General features: G+C 51.3%; 8 protein-coding genes across 8 annotated transcripts; 2 read left to right on the top strand and 6 right to left on the bottom strand.

Moving 5' to 3' along the window:
• Positions 1-136: 136 nt before the first annotated feature.
• Positions 137-1035, bottom strand: PMZ80_009629 (uncharacterized protein; the record flags this gene model as incomplete). The annotated part of the gene is made up of 2 exons (XM_064878022.1): positions 137-919; positions 1000-1035. 2 exons carry the CDS (start codon positions 1033-1035, stop codon positions 137-139), a joined length of 819 nt encoding a protein of 272 aa, XP_064726130.1.
• A 389-nt stretch (positions 1036-1424) lies between these two features.
• Positions 1425-2744, bottom strand: PMZ80_009628 (uncharacterized protein; the record flags this gene model as incomplete). Its single annotated transcript, XM_064878021.1, has 1 exon — positions 1425-2744. One exon carries the CDS (start codon positions 2742-2744, stop codon positions 1425-1427), a length of 1320 nt encoding a protein of 439 aa, XP_064726129.1.
• Positions 2745-3174: 430 nt separating this feature from the next.
• Positions 3175-5535, top strand: VTC2 (Phosphate metabolism transcription protein; the record flags this gene model as incomplete). Its single annotated transcript, XM_064878020.1, has 1 exon — positions 3175-5535. The coding sequence occupies one exon, from the start codon at positions 3175-3177 to the stop codon at positions 5533-5535; it is 2361 nt and encodes a 786-aa protein (XP_064726128.1).
• Positions 5536-6048: 513 nt separating this feature from the next.
• Positions 6049-7349, bottom strand: PMZ80_009626 (uncharacterized protein; the record flags this gene model as incomplete). The annotated part of the gene is made up of 2 exons (XM_064878019.1): positions 6049-6496; positions 6709-7349. The coding sequence occupies 2 exons, from the start codon at positions 7347-7349 to the stop codon at positions 6049-6051; spliced, it is 1089 nt and encodes a 362-aa protein (XP_064726127.1).
• Positions 7350-8961: 1612 nt separating this feature from the next.
• On the bottom strand, positions 8962-10823 carry PMZ80_009625 (uncharacterized protein; the record flags this gene model as incomplete). Its single annotated transcript, XM_064878018.1, has 2 exons — positions 8962-10352; positions 10619-10823. The coding sequence occupies 2 exons, from the start codon at positions 10821-10823 to the stop codon at positions 8962-8964; spliced, it is 1596 nt and encodes a 531-aa protein (XP_064726126.1).
• Positions 10824-12747: 1924 nt separating this feature from the next.
• PMZ80_009624 (uncharacterized protein) lies at positions 12748-14436 on the top strand (the record flags this gene model as incomplete). Its single annotated transcript, XM_064878017.1, has 3 exons — positions 12748-12946; positions 12998-13154; positions 13200-14436. 3 exons carry the CDS (start codon positions 12748-12750, stop codon positions 14434-14436), a joined length of 1593 nt encoding a protein of 530 aa, XP_064726125.1.
• A 2403-nt stretch (positions 14437-16839) lies between these two features.
• On the bottom strand, positions 16840-18413 carry PMZ80_009623 (uncharacterized protein; the record flags this gene model as incomplete). The annotated part of the gene is made up of 2 exons (XM_064878016.1): positions 16840-18082; positions 18133-18413. 2 exons carry the CDS (start codon positions 18411-18413, stop codon positions 16840-16842), a joined length of 1524 nt encoding a protein of 507 aa, XP_064726124.1.
• Positions 18414-19003: 590 nt separating this feature from the next.
• On the bottom strand, positions 19004-20351 carry PMZ80_009622 (uncharacterized protein; the record flags this gene model as incomplete). The annotated part of the gene is made up of 3 exons (XM_064878015.1): positions 19004-19841; positions 19891-19995; positions 20047-20351. The coding sequence occupies 3 exons, from the start codon at positions 20349-20351 to the stop codon at positions 19004-19006; spliced, it is 1248 nt and encodes a 415-aa protein (XP_064726123.1).
• Between the last annotated feature and the right edge of the window lie 688 nt (positions 20352-21039).

Genomic DNA, 21039 nt, shown 5'->3' with positions numbered 1-21039 from the left:
AATCTCAGTCTCTAATCACCAAGGCAAGCTAGTATGCCCCAACGCGCTACGACTCACTCGTCAGCAACATCACAACCAGCGTACTCCCTCCTTCTTCACATCAACCTCCACATTCACCTTTCACCCCTGCATCTTCTCAGATCTCCTCCTGTGCACTCTTCCAGCTCGTTCGTCTCGTAACACCAGACTCAACATCACTGTCCTTCTCCATCTTCACATCTGTGTCTCGAGACGCATCTCTATCTTCAACACCGTCACCCTCCCCCTCACCATCACAATTCCCCGCAATCAACTTCCTCAACAACGTAGCCGTCGCCGTCCTGCCCTTAAGGCGTCCCTCCTCGCTCATCTTGCTGATAGAGAACTCACTGTCCCCATCGTCCGTCTCCTGTGCGCCCGCACCCCGCCCCTCAGAATCTGATGGTTCGACGTAACTTCGTGATCGAGATTTAGACCTAGCTGGCAGGGTCCGTCGCTCTGTTGTAGTGGGGAGTTTGGAGAGCGGACTATCCTCGTCGGTGTCGTTGGTGGGTGCTTCTTCTTCGTCTGAGGATGGGAGAGATGGGGCGTCGGAGTCATCAGTGTCTTTAGTGGATTTCTTCGATGAGACTTTTCGCTTCTTGGCTGATGAACTCGGTGTTTTCGCGATGCTGCTGCCATTCGGTCGTTTAGAGGGCGTTACAGAAGCAGGAGTCGATACTTTCCTTGGCGTACTCAAGCCCCTCCCACCACTAGGCGACGGCGTGCTAATTGGTTTGCCAGAACCAATCTTGGCAATCTCCTTGCGGAAGAACTTGACTTGTTCTTGGACGGCGCGGACCGTGAGGTCTTCGTTTCGGGGCCAGGAGGCGGAGATTGCGGCGGCGTCGATTTTGGAGGAGAGGACGGAGGGGTTTTGGGAGAGGATCATCAGGAGAAGCTGGGGTGTTTGTTAGTGGGTTGGATTGGGTTGTGGGTGTAGGGACGAGGAGGGAGAGGGAGAGGAGTAGGAAGGCTTACTGTGTAGCGGGCGTCGTTGTCCCAGCGGACAGGCATTGTGGGAGTATTGGTGGGAGTATTGGTGGGAGTATTGGTGGGAGTATTGGTGGTGAATAGTAAGTTGTGAGTTGCGAGGAAGAAAATGTACAGGTTGTAATGTGGTAGGTGCAGAATAAATAGTTCGAGTTCGAGGTTACGCTTGAAGAGCTAGAGGTGGTAATTAGGAGAAAGACAAGGCTGTGAGTGAAGAAGTGAATGCAATCTGGCTCGGTTAGTGAAAATCGTGAGACGCGAATGGACCGAAATGCTGCAGGCAGATGAAAGAGAGCTGAAAGATGCATGAGCTGGCTTGCAGGCTTTCAGAGGAGATAGTGGTCCTTTGCCGATATTACTTGTGTTTCTCCCTGTCAGCAAATTGCAAAAGTCTCGCCCAAAGTCAATTCTTTCTATAAACGAGCTTGTCGTCTCTTCCACATTTTCCACAAGTAATATACAATAACCGATCCTGCTGCGGTCCTGTAAGTAAGGAATGCAACAATGGCAAGATTCATACGATGGTAGTAACCTTCGAGTAACCGGCCGACAGAGTCTTGAGGATTTCCAATGCCTGAGCCCTCGATACCGACGCCTTCCTTACTAGACATCTTGGTCGGCTCACCTTCTGTCACAGCTGACGCGAATGATGTAGCATCCATAGCGGTCTGACTCGCACGTCGTCGTCTGTTCCTATATGGCCAGGTCCCAGCACTTAGATCGTGTGCATTGTTCTTGCGCATACTGTAGGTGAACGCCCAAACAAATGCCCGTAGATCTGGTGGCGTGAATGTTGGATACCGCCACAGCTTCACAGCATTGTAAGGAGGAAGCATATCTAAAAAGTCAGCCAGCACGCCCAGGGTCAGACCCCATAGCATCAACGGCTGTAGATGTGCTAGTCCTTTGTTCGAGGATGGAATGCCAAATGCACCCTCTGCTAGGCCCGAAAACAGACTCTCGCCTTCTGTTGGGACGAAGCCAGGTACTGAAGTGGCATAGACACTTTCCGATGGTACAAGCTTGACAGCGGAAAGCATCATCCTTCCAACTAGCAGCCTCAGAATGAATTGCAGCACTGGTCCGCCCTGCTTTGCCATGCGACTGGCTGTATCGACATATTCTCGGGTGCGCAGCTTTGGTGAAAGTAGTGCGCGCAATGGTACCCAGTGCACCGACGCGACCTCATCTGGGGATGGCTTCAGCGTAGGAGTTGTCTTGCTGGTATATAGGAATATGTAGGGACATAGTACCATTAGAGGTACTCTGCCGAATGTAGTTGCAACGATCCTTTCAGGTAGATTCCCTGCTTCTAGACATTCTGGCACACTCAGATCCAGGCCAACCTCTTCCCTCGTCTCCCTGACTGCTGCAGCCCTGTCGGACTCATCTTCCGGGTCACGCTTTCCACCTGGCAGCGCAATATGTCCCGACCATCTGTCACCAGCTCTTCCAGCACGTTTGATGAACAGCACCTCAGGCTCACCTTCCTGCACCCATGGCTTCGCGAAGAACTCGTCGATGTCTGACGAGTGAGAGTCGTCGTTGTCAAGGTTCACCAGCGACTCATTGGGTGTCTGTGTAGGTTGGAATGCCGGCCGAACTCGGATGATTACCGCAACACTGGCTCGTTTCTTGCAGCCTTCAGGGTTCGGCACGTGAGGATATGGTAGTGTCTGCAGGTGATTGAGCACTGGCTGCAGCTGCCCAAGGATCTCCTTGGACTCAGCCATCACATTGCAGTCACGGTGCGAGCAGAAATCCAGACCTCCCAACGTGTCCCACCAGTAGCGAGACAGCGACTACCCCTGCCGTGCCTGCCTTGAGTGCCTCGGCATATTGTGCCTGAGAATTGAGGCTCAACGGCCCGATATATGCTGCCTTCATGCCTGGTTCGTTCGCATCTTTTTCCTGGTCAATGACGGCAACCACCACGCGCTGCGTGCACCTCATTTGATTCGTCGAGATTCGTCCAATCGAGCGGGCCTTCCTTGATCGACTGTACTTGCTTCTGGCAAGGAAAAGTGACTGGAAAGCACTTTCTAGCTCCTGCCGTGCCGAGCGCGCTTCTTCAGTACCGTCACTGGAGCTGGAAGAGCTGTGCTTGGGTACCGGTATCAATGCGCTCAACATAACTCGGTAGCAAGTATCTCAGATTTCAACATGCGTTTCGGCAAGACACTATCGACGAGTATTTACCCGCCATGGAAGGACAAATATATCGAGTACGACAAGCTGAAGAAGCTGCTACGAGAAGATGAGACTTCTCCACAAGGTCGAGGTGCCGACGACAGTAGCTGGACCGAGCAGGATGAGGAAAACTTCGTGGACGAGCTCACAAACATCCAGCTCGAGAAGGTCCACCAACATCAGATTGAAACCTTTAACTCATTACGGGACCGAACAGCAGCATGCGAGGCCAAGCTGCAGCCAACCGCGGACGAGACCCAGAAACCGAGTGAGGAGGACCAGAAGAAGATTGCCCAGGAGACGCTGCGGGAGCTAGACAGCATATCCAAGGAGATTACAGAGCTTAAGAGGTTTAGTCGGGTCAACTATACTGGCTTCCTGAAGGCTGCTAAGAAGCATGACCGGAAACGAGGCCGGAAGTATAGAGTCAGACCTATATTGCAGGTCCGGATGTCTCAAACGCCATTCAACACCGAGGACTACTCTCCTTTGCTTTACCGATTGTCTACAATGTACACTTGGTCGCGGCAAATACTAGAAGGTGAAGATGCTACCAAGGAGTCCGGCACCAGTGTCCGACCCAGGGACACCTATACTGCCCACAAGTTCTGGGTACACCAAGACAATCTGCTTGAGGTCAAGACCTTCATTATGCGCAGATTGCCTGTCCTGGTATACAATCCTCAGTCGCTCAAGGTTATAGACGCTTCGCAAAAAGACCCAACCATTACCTCGATCTATTTTGATAACGACAAGTTCGATCTTTATCAGCAAAAGGTTGTTCGCGCAGACGAATCAGGGTCTTTGAGGTTGCGTTGGACTGGTCAACTGAACGATAAGCCCGAGATATTGCTGGAGAAGAAGATCGTGAACGAGCAAACCGGTAGCCGGGACATCAGACTGCCAATCAAGGAGAAGCACATTAAGTCCTTCCTAGCAGGCGAAAACAAGATGGAGAAGCAAGTTCAAAAGCTGGTCGAACGTCATGGCGCCGACTCTGAACAAGTCAAGAGCTTCAAACAGACCGTTGATGAAATTCAAGATTTCATCAAAGATAAGCGGCTCGAGCCACTTCTGCGCGCAACATATACCAGGACTGCTTTTCAAATACCAGGAGACGACCGCCTGCGTGTTTCTCTCGACACCAATCTGGCACTGATCAGAGAAGATGCTATCGACACCGACAGACCATGCAGAGATCCTGAAGATTGGCACCGCTCCGATATCGATGACCAGAAAATGGAATATCCCTACTCTGCCATCAAGAAAGGAGAAATTGCACGCTTCGAGCACGCCATCCTAGAAGTCAAGGTCAAGGACAGCAACTACTCCAACCGCTGGTTAGACGACCTCACCAGCTCGCATCTCGTCAAAGAGACACCGAAATTCTCCAAATTCGTCCACGGTGTCGCCGAGCTCTTCGAAGACTACGTCAACAGCTTCCCATTCTGGCTTAGTGACCTCGAAACAGATATCCGACGAGATCCCGAAACAGCTTTCCAACAAGAACAAGACAAGCAAAACAAGAGAGTCGAAGACGAGCTCGCGGTTGGTAGCTTCTTGCCATCATCCATGATGTCGCCAGCGGCAAAGGCGAAATTTGGTTCGCCAGCCAACACAAACGGCAAGATGCCAGAGCGTAAAAGGTCAAAGTCATATACCATGTCTACATCCGTAGCGTCAAAGCCTCGAATGGGACAAATGGAGCCTACCGCCGAAGAACGAGATTCCGATGACGACGGCATCCAGGGTGACAGCCTCAAAGTAAGCGACTCATCCAAGAAAGGCGGCATCTTCTCCGTCCTCCCTGCATTCTCGAACTCAAGATACGCACAGCGACACCGCAAAGGCACAGCGTACAAAGATGCCCCCCTTCCACCCGGCGTCAAAGATCCAGGCGTCTGGATCAAAGATCAAGGTCCCCTAAAAGTCGAAGCAAAAGTCTGGCTCGCGAATCAACGCACATTCATCAAATGGTTACATGTCTCCGTCCTTCTCGGCTCACTCTCCCTCGCACTAGGCAACGCAGCCGGCGTCCACAACACTATCGCCAGGACCCTAAGCGGCGTGTACACCCTCATTGCTGTCTTCACGGGTGCGTGGGGCCTGGGTGTATACCTTTGGCGATCACGACTGATTACACAACGCAGCGGTAAGGACTTTGACAATATGGTTGGACCTTTCGTGGTGGCTGTTTCGCTTTGTGTGGCGCTGATATTGAATTTTGTGTTTAAGTATCAGGCTGCGCAGCGGCATACGGAGGGGCAGGGTGTTTTTGGATTGGGGATTGGGAAGGGGGAGAATATGACGAGGTTTTTGGTGCAGGAGTTGTGAGGCAGCTGCCTTGCGATGGAGCATAGGATGGGCGAAGAGGGTATTGATAAATAGTATATATATAGTATGCAAGTGGTATATTAACCACGGTGACTGTGCCTGCTGCTGAACTTGGATCGCAACATTCGAAGCTATCTGTTTTGAAGCATGTAGTAACGCAAGGCTGCAGTGCCTATCGGATCCAATGCTTTGTGGCCACAGTGCTCAACGCTCATATGAGTTCCGATCTCAGGCTAAATTTTATTCAGGCAAGCTATAAGCACTCCCCATTCGGTTCAAACTACCTCACGAAATGGATGAATATCGTGTTGAGATGCTGACTGACTGACTGACTATAACGATGGCATGCTTTGCTTGCTTTTCCCAACCTTGCTCCTGCCCATTGTAATGAATGCAACGTAATGCAACGCAATTCAACTGACTGACTTTTGTAACGCGATGAATACCATCCTGCCATGCCTCTTTGGTGCTCCCATACCGAAATGCATACCCATCATATCAGATCAGATCCTATCAAGTACTAACAATCTTATCCCTCATCCACGTCTTCCCATTCGCCTCCTCCTCAATCGGAAACGCCTCCCTCGCATAATCCTCCATCCGTCTAAAACCAGGCCACAACCGTCTCGCCTCACTCGTTAACTTCCGTGGCCGCAGCGTAGACGTACTTCGTGCATCTCGTTTTCCCTCCCCACTCACCCGTGGCCTTTCGCCGTGCCGCGACCCACTGTCTCGTCTGGTGTCCTCGGATGGGTACTCGAAGTCCGGACCGGGGAAGTACGGCGCGTTGTACTTGCCGAAGAGCGTTTCGATGCCGGCTAGTTGTTCGCGGTAGGAGGTTGGGATGGGGACTTTGATTTCGATGGTGGGGCTGTGGATGTAGTTGCAGGGGCGGTTTAGGGCGCGTTCGAAGGCTGCGCAGACTTCGAGGGGGGTTAGGTTTTGGAAGGCAAGGGCGACTCTGCGAAGGGTGTTAGTTGGATCTGCTTTTGGGTTGTTGGGAAGTATGCAGGAGGGTGTTTGGGAAATGCATTGTGCAAGGTATCGCGCGCATGAATACGTCTCGGTAGTGCTGCACGTTATCATGCGCTGCGTAATGCGACGAGCTCGCGAGGAAAGGCGGAGATGGCTTGCTAGCTAGCTAAGCGAATGATCGAGAAGGGACATGCTTACCTTCTGTCTTTCCATTTTGAGATGCCGTCCTTTAGTAGCTGTAATACCGCTGGGCCTGTATCGGTTTCTGCGTCGAGCCATGGAAGCTTCGTGTCTGGGTGGAAAGGTGCTTTCCACTCTATGGTCTCATCGTCCTTGAAGTCCATGCAGAAGAGTGGATATGGTAAACTCGTAAAGTTGTTATTGTATATGCCGGCGTAGAGGTAGGTGGCGGGTATACCGAGCTGCCGTATGTAGTTCTCGACTGTGAATTTACATGCCCAGTTCGGTAGACCTGGCCATTTGGGATTGTGAACAGAGTGGTCTGGCATACTGCCGTAGATGTAATGCTGTATTTGATGCTTTTTGGCCGCATCTGCCAAGGCTTTGCCGAGCTTCACCTCATCGCCGATGGGGAAGGTGTTGATGAATGCGTAGTGACAGCCCTCAAATAGCCTGTCTATTAGGTCTGCGTTGTCTTCTAGGGGTTCCTCGAAGAGCTCGACATTGTCGTAGTCTTCGAGCTCTTCTTTCACCACAGGGTGAGGCGCATAGATCTGAGCCTTGACCTGCCATCCCAAGGCGGTCACAGCACGGATTACCGACGCTGCTTGCCGTCCAGTGCCATTGATTATCGCAATGGACTTTTGCGATGTTGTCATAGGGACGGACTCTCGCCTTGCTGAGTGGTGATCGTTCCTAAGTGGACACGACGCGGGGACCCTACCAGTTGGCTGATATATCGTAACAAGGGTTAAGTGTCGTGTTGGTCTGAGCGTGCCGGATCTGGAATCGTTTGCGGTATAGCCGAGCAATTGTGAGACAACCGGAAGTGAAAGGAAAGAGCGATGGTCAATTTGAAGGTGAATGCAAATTAGCTTTGCTGTCCTGTACCATTGTTCTGGTGAGTCCTATGAGGCATCGACCAGGTCTCTGGGTGCTAGAGCTTTTGGGTGTAGATAGCCTTCGATCACCAGGGATCCGTATAGCCTGATGTGGTATGGACAAAACTTGGCTACGTTGGACACCGCCTGAAAATTCAATCAAGAGCGCGGCCCGTCGAGATGGAAACCGAGCATTGGTCTCTCCAGAGGTACACCTGTTGGCCGAAGCAAAATGAGGTTATCCTTTACGTAACCCGAGCGTAAACTAAAGCGGGATTGGATCACAGACTGTGAAAGGCACTGAGAAGTGTCTCAATTGGCAACTGCGTATCCAGAAGCGTGACTTACCGAAGACCGTGGTCGTGAATCCTGCGAACGAGAGCCTCAGACAGGTTACACAAATGGCGGAGCGTAGGGTTGAGATAATCAGGTGGAAGTGGTGAGACCACAAGAGGCAAGAACATCGCCTCTCGGCATCCTTGGTTGGTCGCTCCTTCTGCAAGATATCAACGTGTCGAAACGAATGGGAGCTACGAGTACGTGCATCCCCTGCACCGTGGACTTCAGCGATGCCACACGTTCGGCGGAGCGATGTAGGAGTAGCACTGAGCAGGTAATCACACATCGCCTTCGGCAATGGCTACTGCAATTAGCAATAATGTGTGGCACGTGTATTGAGGGAATATTCTATGCGTTTCCGGATCGCGTCGAAACAGGGACAGCTACAACTTACTGTACAGCCAACCAGGAGTCCGTACTCTTAGATAGCCTTTCATCTACAACCGCCTTTTGCTGTCGCCCATGAAGGAGGAAACATGGAAGGAGATGATCGTCATCATCGTCACCTGGACCGCGATGGAGAATTAAGCGACATGCGCTTGACAGTTTTGCGGGGGCGCGCTCAAGAAGTTTTCCGCGTCTATGGATAAATATTACTCGATCAGTACCAATTATTATTCATCATGCGCCGGAGTCTATTACCAGCACGTCACGGCGCCGATATTGAAACTGACATCTCCGCGGCGGCTTTCACCTGGGACAGGACACTTTACATGACAGCCGAGATCACTATGACTTGACCGGGACATGGCCAGATCATATTGTTCGCCTCGTCAACTGAGTCTGATAGGGTAAAAGGTCCCTTGCGACGAATGGTAATCTAGCTCAATATCTAGACACATCTTGAGTCTGGGGTAAATTGCTAGTGCGACTGAACCCCAGGTTCAAATAAGCAGCTGAACCCTTTACGGCCCTCCGGATAATAAGGCTTTGCGCCGATTTCGGATCGTCTTCTTTATCGCTTGCTTTCAATAAAAATACCAACCAGGCCGAAGGTATGCGGAAATTGCAAGAACTGGTGTCCTTCCGAGACAAAAGAAACTACTCAATCTCATGTAGTGGTCTGCCTATGTAGAACGTTCAATCCAGCGGCGTTCCAAACATTTGGTCTCTGCCTCGCGTGCAGCGTGGCTGTTTGCATCTCCTCAGCGTGAAGATGTGCGCCTGCTTGCCGGAGCAGATGGACATGACCCATAAGGCCTGCATTCGCGGCAAGAAACAGTGGCGTCCTTCCGGATCCTGTATGGTTGCGGCTGTGCACTGACGCGCCAAGTGACAATAGATACCTGAGAATGTTGATGTCGGGACCTGTGGCTGCCAGGTGAAGAAGCGTATTTCCGGAATAGTCCGATCTATTGAGGAGGGTGATATCGTTGCGCAGTTCTTCCTTAACTTTGTCTATGTGGCCAGCGGCCACGGCGTACGCCACCTCTGTCAGATGAGTCACGTACGATGACAACGTGCCGTCTGGATGAGCGAAAACGGTAGCATGATTCACGGTCATCTCGCCACGTAATGAAATAGCCATATCTCGGGCAACAGACCAGGAATTTGCGCCGGGGCGTGCCAGTAGGTAAGCTAACTTCGTCAGCGCAGCTTCCGAGGTCATATCGTTGCCGGCGACAACGCCTGCTCGACCCAGCACCATCCCGGGAGCATATATAGCACTAACGCTCCCTGTCAAGCATTGGGTGATATTGACAATAACCACACCGAGATTGACTGCTTCAGCAAAGACCTTGATGAGGGCATTGTCGTGGCCACTGGGCGTATTACCCGCACCAAACGTCTCGAGCACGAGGCCTCTTAAATGTTCTGTTCGTAGAACCGCGGCGACCATTTCAGGGGTTATACCTGGGAATATCCGTAGACACGCCACATGCGCAGTATCGAGATGCGTTTGAAGCTCAAATGCTTGCAGAGCCGTAGGTCTCGTCACCAAGTCCCACTTCACATTGGTGTCAATAGCCGTGATGGTAGCCAACGGAGGCAGGTTCGGCGATGCAAAGGCATCAAACGCACTTGCGGAGATCTTGGTGGTCCGATTGCCGCGAAATAGCGTCGAATTGAAGCACAAACAGACCTCTGGGATCATGAAGTGTCCCGCAATGTCCAAGGAGTCGAGGAGATTCTCCAGCGCATCGTTTTTCCGCTCCGAGAAAGGAACTTGAGAGCCTGTCAGTACGACTGGCTTGCCAAGGTTCGAGAACATGAAGCTCAGGGCGGACGCCGTATATGCAAGGCTGTCCGTCCCGTGGAGCACAACAAAGCCATCGAAGAAAGTGTAGTTGCGCGCGATTGTTCGAGCAATCTGTGCCCAACCCTTGCTGTCTATCGACGAGGAATCTAGTAACTCCTCAAATTCGAGCACAGCATAACGGATGCATTTGCCATACTTGCTCACAGGTGTCCTGAGTGTTTGCAGGTCTGAAGTGGTGCCATCTGTGCTGATATTAGCCCTGCGAAGCAAGGATCGAAAGACATCCGAGGATAGAACATGTGGCAAAACAACGAAGCTCCTGTATCTCACCGATGCTAAAGACTCAGATGAGAGAAAAGGTAGAGTATCACCTCCCTCACTTCGTTCCTTCTCTCTCAACGAACTCTCGGATCTCTCTCACCTGAACTTTCAACATAAACAAGATTACAAGAGCTCCGGTAATTGTCATCTGAGACACGAGTGGAAGGTCAAGGATCGCACAACCTACCATCGTCGACGTTCACAGTGACAGGATCAACTTCCGTGCCATCGTTGAATTCGGGCCGCGGAGCCATACACCTTTCGAGAAAGCCTCGTGCAGGCACATAGCCATCATCTGACCTCTGCATGCATATTGTGCCTCCTGTCATCACAATCAAGACACGAGCTTCTGGCGTTCTTCCATCGGGTGTCTGAGGCACCGAGGTTGGCATGTCGACTGGCTAGGCCTGAGGCCGCAGCATCAAGTGAGAGGACAAGGATTTTTGTATCACATAACACGAAGATTGCTATTGTTTTGAGCGCCGCACTTCTGTTGCTTCACAGCAGCGATAGGACAATTGAGCAAGGTGCAAATTGAGGACTGTGCGAATTATACACGAGGGAGTTCATGATCAAGCGGCACTCATTCCAATAATTTTCACTGTAGTACTGTTGTGCGCGTGTTCGCTACCAGGCAGATGATTTTTCAGTGTGCGGCAACGAAAAACTTCTTTGGATGCAGTGGTTTTGATGAAGCGATTGGAACAAAGAACGGAGCCACAACCAGAACAGAGCCAGAACTTCAGAGAGTTTTTTGAGCCCGTGAAGGGGCCATATGCAGCGAAGGATACATTGTTGGGTACCCAATCGGAGAGCTCAGACGGCCGGCTGTGCCAGAAATGCTTGGTTTCAGCCGCTGACGAAGATGATAGGCGGAGGTCCACCGCAGACCCCTGAAATCCCCTGAGCCTGAATCTGTTCGTATCCTAGCGATGGGTGACGATACAAGGTATCGGGCGTAACTTTCACAAAAAAGGCTCCATGCGTCCCTCACAAAATGGCTGTGAAGCGGGGCCACATCTTTGTGAAAGTTACGCCTGATACCTTGTAATCTGTCGTTGGAGATCTCATCCTGCTTGGGACAGGCCTGCCCAGCGTTTTCGTCTTCATCAACGGTCCACTAATATGGCGAGCGCAAAGGCAAGCGACATGCTGTCACAGATGTCGGAAATTGATGCGGATACCAGCGTCACGAATGACAAAGGAAAAGTGTCCATTCTTGTCTCAACTTTCCACGCCGGCGACCCCAATCCGTCACACTTGACGCCCTTGCAATGCTTCTTTGCTTGATCGCCGTCCCGACTGGAGACTGGCTGCTTCCACGGCTGGGATCTTCTTTATGGTCCTGCAGCGGTTAGGTGCACCCAAGGTCCTGTTCCACGTTGTGCCATGCTCATTGGCAAGGTTGGCAGCATTGGCAAACCTGAAAGAAGAAAGCGAAATGGTGCTTCACGATGATTAGATGAGTATGAAGCGTTTCAGTGTGAGGTAGCCCGTTTGCCTTGTTGTTCTCCATGCTTCTCTCCATCCACGGTCTGCTATAACTTAGTCGCTGGACGATCTCTGCCGATCAGGTTACGGAATGCTGGAGACCAGCCCCTTTGCACATTTACTTCAAGAACGTTAAGCATTCATCTCTTCTAACACTGCAGGCGACCTTGTAACCTTCTAGCGACATCGAAAACTTGCAGCGGCATTGCAGTGAGTCTAAGACTGGCAGATCGACAATGAGCAGTGCAGACTAACGTAAGCAGGTTGCATAAGATAGCAAGGCTGTGTTGACGACGTGTGCTGGAAAGCAACGGCAAGGTGAAAACGACAAAGGCAGGTTGCGCGAAGTGACAACAAACGACCATCTCGAGTGGGATGAGCCAAGTCACCTCAAACACCTTCTAGTCCATCTTGTCTTCTCCCAGTCATTCATTCAACAAGATCAACCACATTCCTTTATATTCCACAACCAACCACACTCCTTTAGATCGAAAGCCTTGCATCTTTTACGAAGGCAGTCACGACCAATTGCGCATTTTGTGAGATCAAGCACAACTTGCACGCCTTCCCAAGTTCACCACAAGTCGATCCTTCCTGATCTTCCACTACTACATCTTCTGCGACTACTTCGATTATCAAAAACAGATCATCGTCGGTATCGCATTGCATACCTTACAGAGTCGATCCATTTCACTCCTTCACCAGAAAACCGACCTCGACCCTAAATCTACAGGTAGATCTACGTCGTCACTCATTCGATCATACACGTCATAACCATATCGTTTTTGGGTCATTACTACGCGGCAGGTCGCGATCAGTATCAATATGTCTGTACCAGAAGTTAAGCTGAAGCCTACCATGGGCAAAATGTCACTTACCCTCCTCGCCATCACCGCCTTCACTTCACCCTGCGACGCCTTTTTCCGAAATCTGATGATCAGCGACACCGCCATGGCGCGAGTCGACCCTATAGTCAATCGTGGCGAGCCAGGAATGCACGTTCATCATTTGACTGGAGGCGGCAGTAAGTGAACCATATTGACGAATATGCCTAGGAAACTGACGGAAAATGCAGACCTCGACTTCGAATCTACTGGCGAGACCCTATCCAACTCTGAGTGCACAAATTCGATATTGACACAAGACAAATCCGCATACTGGGCGCCGTGGATGTACTTCGAACACGAGAACGGCACCATCCAAAACGTCGAGCTAGCCTTGGGCCTCACAGCGTAAGTTGACCGGCCTAAGCCAGGACTTCATGTTGACAATATCAGATACTACAAGTACGAAAAACGTGGCAACACTGGCGGCGATGTCGAATACAGTGTCTTCCCTAAGGGTCTGAAGATGCTGAGTGGTCACACAGACAAGCGCGAGTGGAAGGGTCCTTGGCCAGTCCCAGAGGAGTCACTATGGGGTAAAGAAGATACAACACAGGAAGCCCTTCAAGAGAAAGCTATGGGTTTCAACTGCATGAACTACGAGCCCGGCAAAAACGAGCCGACTTTCGCCTATCCATGGCTTCGAAACAAGGACTTCCTGGATCAGAACTGTATTAATGGTATACGTGCTGAGATTATCTTCCCATCTTGCTGGGATGGCGAGAACCTCGATTCTGACGACCACATGAGCCACACTGCCTTCCCAACCTTGATCCAAGATGGTGTCTGCCCTGACACTCACCCCATCTATCTTCCAATCCTCTTCTACGAGACCATCTGGCAAACAAATGCTTTCAAGGGTGTGCCTGGTCGTTTTGTCCTTGCCAACGGTGACCCAACAGGCTACGGCTACCATGCGGATTTCATCGCTGCTTGGGACGATGGTGTACAGGAGCAAATCAGAGACGACCCACAATGCACTGGCATCGGCACGAGTGGCGAAGTCGAAACTTGTCCAGTCTTCCAAGGCAAGATTCAGTCTCAAAAAGATGCTGCATCTTGCAAGCTCACACTGCCAAGCAGTATTGTTGATGAGAAGACTGATGGCTTCCTGGAGGGGCTGCCTGGCGATGTCAAGATTAAGGGCGAACGTCACGACCCCGGCACGAAGCCTGACAGCTCAGAAACCTCGGAAACATACGAACCCAGTGCCAGCGTCCCTAAGACGCGTGCATCTGCCGAAGCAACTGCCACAAATACCACAGCATACTACCATGAACCGGTAACAAGTGCTTCAAGCATCTTGGATGGCGTTGCTGGTCCTCTGACCGGCAAACCCGGCGTCTTCGCAACTGGGGCTGCACCTGCTCAGGTCGTCAGTCCTTCGGCTACCACATTCGCAACATCGGCTGCACCATCTCAGAGTGGGTCTACCACAACGACCACATACACAAGTGGCAAATATGTCGTGGAAATGGTTCTCGTACAGATGGTGCAGACAGTCACGGCTACCGAAGCACCAGCAATGACAGAGACTGTTGTTGTCAACGCATCAGACGAGGCCGCTCATGCCAAGGCTCGTAGAAGCCAGCATGCTCGCAAACATGTCCACAACCATGGCCACTTTTGAGCAAAGTCAGAAAGCCGACACTGCTAGATGCCGCATGCGCATGTGCTGCAGTTATCTAAACCAGCTGGGCTGGCAAGGATTTCCATGGTTGGATAGGATCCCCAAATCTTGTGAATTGCAACCAACGGCATGCACAAGTCTTGGACATACTCAACCACAATTCACGACGTAACGAACACGAGCGCGACAAGCAAACTGTGCATAGACCTCCACGATCAGGAGACGGCTGTCCCAAAAGGCTTCCAATACATACATCGACAATCTTGAGCTGGAAATTTTCTCCAAAGATTGTGTACAACAAATTTCTCTTTCTAAGATACCCAATTTTCGCAACTAAGATCTTGTACCGCGAGGGAGGATCATTTCTTGCATTGAGCTTCTTTCAGCTATGCCACGCACATCAAAGCATATGAGAATGGTGCTGGCGAAATGAACTTGATCTGGGATGATGGGCCATGAATAGCGGTATCGCATGCAAATACAGTGTCTTGAGGAGGCTGTCTTCGGTATGTGTCTTTCATTTGTGTACTACATGTATGCATAGCAGATAGAAATGCTAGCATCATTGTCCCTCGCTGCAGGCAGTTCCGATATGCTAGCTACACTGTACAGCTTCGCCATCCTCCTAGTTTCATGCCTGATGCACGTCTCTGCCGCGTCCATTGCTGCTGCATGCTTCTGCGGACCTTGTTTCTGAGCCCAATGGCTCGAAAGTCGACAGACTTCGGGAGCTTTGCTCAACCGCAACTCAATCTCGCTAAACAGGCGGACCCTCCCTGCTCCTGAATGCTAACCCCCATGTCCCTGTTAGCTCGCCCTCGCGTGTAACAAGAACAGCCCGCTCGAGATCTAGCCTGCATGTCCCTCGCAGCCCCACAGTCCCAGCCCGCACCTCCGCTATGTCGCACCATCAACCCTCGCCTGCGCGTCGAGGTCCCTTCATCTTCGGCGTGCCGTGCTTGCTGTTGGGGCGAAACTGACACGGACCTGGCCGCTTCTATCGATCGGATTTCTTTCCGTTCTACGTGTGGTTCTCGTGCCTTGCTGTGTCGTGCGCCGCACCTGCCACGTTTTTACGGAGCAGGTCGTTTGCCTTCCTCCTCAAAATCCGTGCCTCATTATTGGACACCTTCTGCTGGCATTCGAAGGTGATTTGGAGGTTTAGAACAGGAAGGTCGGTGTGGTTCAGAATTGGCTTAGCTCTCGGTTCAGAAATGGTTTAGTTTTCAGTAAGACTGTGCTCTAGATCAGAGCTTTATCGTACCGGGCGGCTGATGCAGAAGAATAGCGACGCCATACTGTTTCTGTTGTCAAGCTAAGCTACTTCTGAACCTTCAAGCAGTTTGGAGGACCTCCAAACTGCTGGAAGGTAAAAAGTCGACCCACGTTCAGAAACGGCCTAGTGGTTCAGATACAGTTAGATAATTACCTGTTCTGAACCTCCAAATCACCTTCGAATGCCAGCAGAAGGTGTCCATTGTCCCGTCGCACCTTCCACCTCCTGAGCTCTCCATGGTGCTTTCCTTGTCTACTGTAGGCCACTCCGTCGCACCTTCCTTCTCATGCAACACTGGCAATGGTCGCATCGCGCTTTGCTTCTTGTGCACCCTCGTAAACGCCCCGACGTCCCAGTCTATCGCACTTCCCGCTTCATCCTGTGCAAACTCCCTCGAGTACTCTAGCAAAGTCTCCGTCAGCTTCACGGCACTTTCCCTCCCAACATGCAGTTCGCTACTCACTTTCTGGCCTGAGGCAGTAGCATCCATCCCTAAGCTTTGTGCGTATGTGCCTCAGCTTCCTGTAGCCTGTCGCAAGTGATGTCATCTCGCCTCGTCCTATCTCATCTCCTCTGGCGATTTCCCTATACAGGCCATATGCTATGCATAGCGCCTCTGACCACATAATTCGGTTGCTGCCTCAAGTCAACGAAGGCCGCAGCCCCTCCTACTACGCTGCGCTTCATTCTGAACTACGCGTGACCAGGCATGATTCATGGCAGATGGACCTCCAACATGAGTCGAGTCGCGGTGAGGTTCAAAGCTGGTTCGACAGGACCGTTGAGGTGGGAGAAGACATCAAGGTCACGCGTGATACATTTCATCAGGGATCTGATTTGGCATTGCGAGGTTGGAGCTGGAATCATTAGACGTTGTTTCCATTCTCCTCCATGCAGCGATTGCGAAGTGTTTAAGATCCTGTGGAATCGAAGATGGAGTTTGTATAAATTTAGTATAGACGAGAAAGTGAATATCCATTTTGTTAAGATCCAATAACATGCCCACAACGCCCACGCTAATTCTGATGCTGATGCTGATGCTATGCCCATGTAATATGCGTGCGTGTAGCCTGTAGCTCATTTCGCTGATCTGCAAGTAAACAGCTCTCCCATCATATGCCCGAGTCTCACGAAGGCCCTGGCCCCCCATCAAACTCTGCCTCGTCCCCAGCAGCAGTACTCTCAGGCTCGTAACTCTCCGCCATCAACCTCTGCACAAATCCATACGGACTCAACAATTCCCTCTCATGCTCAACAAGCTTCTCCTCCATAATTTTCCTGCCCAACAATGTCTTCGGTCCAACGAGAAACGCCTCCAGATTCGGTATCGACTTTACCACCTGCTCAGTCAATAGATCAAGCCTTACATTCAAACTCTGCATAACGGATTTCTCGTCAGCGCGCGCTTCAATCGCCGTCCTAACGTCCGCTTTATCTCTGCGTTGAATCTTTGCAGGCTGTTTCCCCTTCGCCGGCGGTCCACCCGCCATGGCCATGACAGGATCAGTCTGCGTCTGGTAGAAATCTGAGAATGCGATACCATTAATCTTGACCGCTTCGGATAATGTATCGGAGTACTGCTTGACCTTGGCCAACCTCTTGCTGTAGCTGCCGTGCATCTCGTCTATTCTGCACAGTTCTTGGATGCCGCCCAGGAGGACGAATTGTGCCATATGGCTTTCGGGTGGTGGACCGTAACTCCAGCCTCGGAGCTTGCGTTCGAAGGTAGTGACTGAGGATGGTGTGCGTGTTGCGGTGCGGAAGTGCTGGAGGAGGAGTTGGATTGTCTGATAGACTGGCACGAGAAGTTCAGTTGGGTATGACTCGATTGTTGTCATCAGGGTGGCCATGCAAGCTGGACAGTGGTCGATTGTCAGTCGAGGAGAGAGATGGTCAGGGTGAGCATGTATGACAAGGTGTCGTATGGTCTCCAAGTAGTGCTGTATCAGGCCGACTGGCTTGTAGAACCGTGTGTATAAGCCGTTCCGATATGGACCAAAGTGTTCGCATTGAAGATTTCTTGTCAACTTGAGCATGTATGTTCTTGTCTGTATAAATCGCAGCAGTACGTGGAGCTGCCGCCTCAGAAGTGCTTCGCGACGTATTGATCTGAGTAGGTATGCGTCTGTCGTTGTTGAGGAAAAGAGCGAAGGATAGAAATCGACTAGGAGGTAAGCTGAGCGGGCCTCATTGTCGCCAGGCTTGGGCAGAAGCGCATTTCTTGCTATGGTTGAGGCGTTGGCTTGAAGAATGGCTAGACATTGTTTCGAGACGAGGCGTAGAGACAGTAGCTCGTCATTCTCGAGGTATGCGAGGATCGAGGTCTGGATCTCGGCAGGGAGGTCGCAGAAGCGCTGGCCTAGAGTCAATCTATCGGTGTGAGTCTATTGTGCTCCGGAGAGGAGGACTGTGTATGGTACCTGGTGTTTCGCTCCTCAGAGACGCGTTTCGGTATTGCAGTAGCCGATTGCTTCTTGTCCTTCCTCCATCTTGATGAGAACGAAGCTAAGCTTGATCTACTGCGACCACTTTCGGCGATGGAAGGTCGACCAGAGGCATTACTGACAGACTCGTTCGTGGCGCTTGAGCCATTCTTCGAAGAAGACGTGTAACTGCTTTTTCGTGACCTAAGGCTGAATCTGGACACTGACTCTTCGATGGTGCCCAGCTGGAAAGGTTCGACGTGGCCCGAGTTGGCCATCCTGCTTGTACTCATGGCATCGTAAGGTAGAAGTATCTGAGAAGTAGAAGAGTACAACTATCAGACACTTCTTTTGGTCGCACGAGCGGGATGCTTGCAGAAAGCAGAAGCAGTGAGGGCAGATCACACCTTATCAACGATAAGCTCCCTCTTGCCGGCACTCAAGCGCTTTTGGCACCTGCAAATCAAGCTTGACGAGCACTGCTTTGGGGATCGCTCCCGCCCAATTCCTTGTTCCTCCTGCAGGGTTCGGTTGTCGATGTGCATTGACGCGAGGTTGTCACGAGTGCTTGACAAATATGAACGGTATGGCAAAGCAAACTTAACTTCTAGAGTTGGACCGACTCTACAAGCACATGTACGGCGTTGAAGACCTCTATCTTGCTTCTGAGACACCAAGACATGCCCAATATTTGTTGGGAAGAATGTCCGCCACAAGATAAGTACCCGAAAAGGCCCGATAGCTCCTCGGCAGGGCAGACGCTGAGATATATCAGTCTGATACTATGATCAACCAGATCGACAGGACATATCGCAGCTGGCAGAGGACAGTCAAGTACTCACAAATCTTCTATTCTATTGTGCTCCGCTCAATATTTCGACTTCGAAGGCAAAGTCTTCATCTGGTCCATGATATCTCCTTGCAGTCCAAGCACCGCATAGATCCACTTCAAGATAATGAAGAAGCTATCCGGCTCACCCATGTGCTTCTTTCCCTTAACCATCCTTGCCTCCTTCGGCATACCATGCTCCAGCGCAACAAACATATCATCAATCGGGAAGATTTCGTCATCGTTGCCATTGACAAGCAGCGTCCTCGTGCAAGGCTTGTCCAGCGTCCCGTCGTTAACCATTGAGTATTTGGCACCATCCTGGATAAAGTCTTCCAGGCTCTTGTAGCCAAACTTGTACGTCAGCGTGCCTGCAAGGTCGAATGGATACTCGAGCTTGTTGACATTCTCCAGCCATTCCCGGTCGAACATGTGATGGGCACCACCACCCAGACTAACGCAAGCAAGCAGCCTGTCCTTCTCGGTGTGTGCAACTCTGAGGGCGTAATATCCGCCTGTTGAGAAACCCCAAACGACGACCTTCTTCGCGTCCAGCTCTTTCTGCTGTGCGACCCAGTCTAGCACGCTCTTCCATTGACGATCTGGCGAGGTGGGATCTTGTCGGAGAGCTGGCGAATCACCTGTTCCTGGGATCTCGTGAATGAGAGTCGCGACGCCCTTTTGTGCCCAGCCTTTCGACCAAACTGCTAGCTCTGTTCGGTAGCCATCGAGGCCGGTGATGATGAGGACGAGTGGGACAGGACTTGAGGCAGACGCGTTGGGTGGCAAGCAGTACGAGCCTGGAACAGAGTCACCCTCCCCCTCGATCTTGTGGACATGTGGGACGAAAACCTCCTTGACGGGGTTCTCGAGAAGACTGTGCTGGGTCAGACATGCGCTTGCTTTGCCGTGCTTGTGCTACTCACGCCCCACCTTTGTAGAACACCTTTTTGCCTTCTGTCCATGCATAGCGTTGTTTTTCTGATCGCGGCGCTGGAAATCGTGAGATTCGGTAGACTGCGGAAGCTCGTCTGCAGCGTGTTAACAGAGTCCGTATCATGGAGGCATGAGATATTGCTTACAGATAATATTCGCAGGCCTTCTCCTTCTCGCCAGCTTTCTCGGCCTCTTCAGCTGTCTTGGTGAGCTCTTCCGCCTTGGGGAAGTACATCTGAGCATATTCATCCCAATCGTACGGCTCCTTCAGGCCCTTCTTCACGATCTCGTCCTTGATGGGCTCGAAGTCTTTGATGTCTCCGAACATGAATGGGTAAACACCCATATTGGCCGGCATCTTCCATTTGGTCTCCCATAGTTGCTCGTATGATTCGTGGTGCTTAGCTGGCTTGAGGATAGCATCCTTGATGTAGTACTTGTTTTCGGCCATATTGGGTAGTGATTGCGACTGTCAGTTAGCTTGTATACTTGGAGCAAAGTCTGTGTATAACAGTAGCTCTTTCAATGGAAATGTTCAAAAGTCGTCAGCCTCTACACGAGTATAACAGTCCACCATTCACAAAATGTGTTTTAATGTTTCCAATGACAGACGACACGCATCTTTAACATGAAACTTCCGCTCGAGGGACCTGGCGTTATGCCTAAGAGGGCAACTGAGCTGTACGATATGCACGTCCGATCGGACCTTGGGCTCTGCTCTCCGCGAGGCGTGTGTCGGTCGATGTTGTGTCAGCATCTGGCAGGCACCATGACATGCCGAAAGGAGGGGCAGCAGCCCGCAAGCTAGCGAGGCGCATGTGGGACTAACACCTCTCGTTATCGCCTCCTCCTGTACAGTACGTATGTCAGAATCGTGAGATTTCGATCACAAAGACTTCCTGCCGCAACAGTGGCTGCGAGGGCACGTTGCCCTTCGCCTCCGCCGTGACTGGGAAGAGGCCTATGATCAAGTGTTAAGGAGGCCGCCGTGCTTATTTTAGCATACAATTGCTTGGCGCAGGATGTACGACGTAGTCCTCCGGCCGCATTCCATTACCAACATTCGGTCAAGACAGTGTCCGAGGCACGAGGATGAATAATAATCGCCAGAGCGCCGATGAGGTCTCAACGTAGATCAA

The sequence above is a fragment of the Knufia obscura genome (assembly GCF_036327395.1).
Source record: "Knufia obscura strain CCFEE 5817 isolate CBS 148926 chromosome Unknown scaffold_14, whole genome shotgun sequence".
Taxonomy (NCBI): Eukaryota; Fungi; Ascomycota; class Eurotiomycetes; order Chaetothyriales; family Trichomeriaceae; genus Knufia; species Knufia obscura.
Note: the sequence above shows the minus strand (reverse complement) of the source record. Positions and strands in the feature narration are given on the sequence as shown.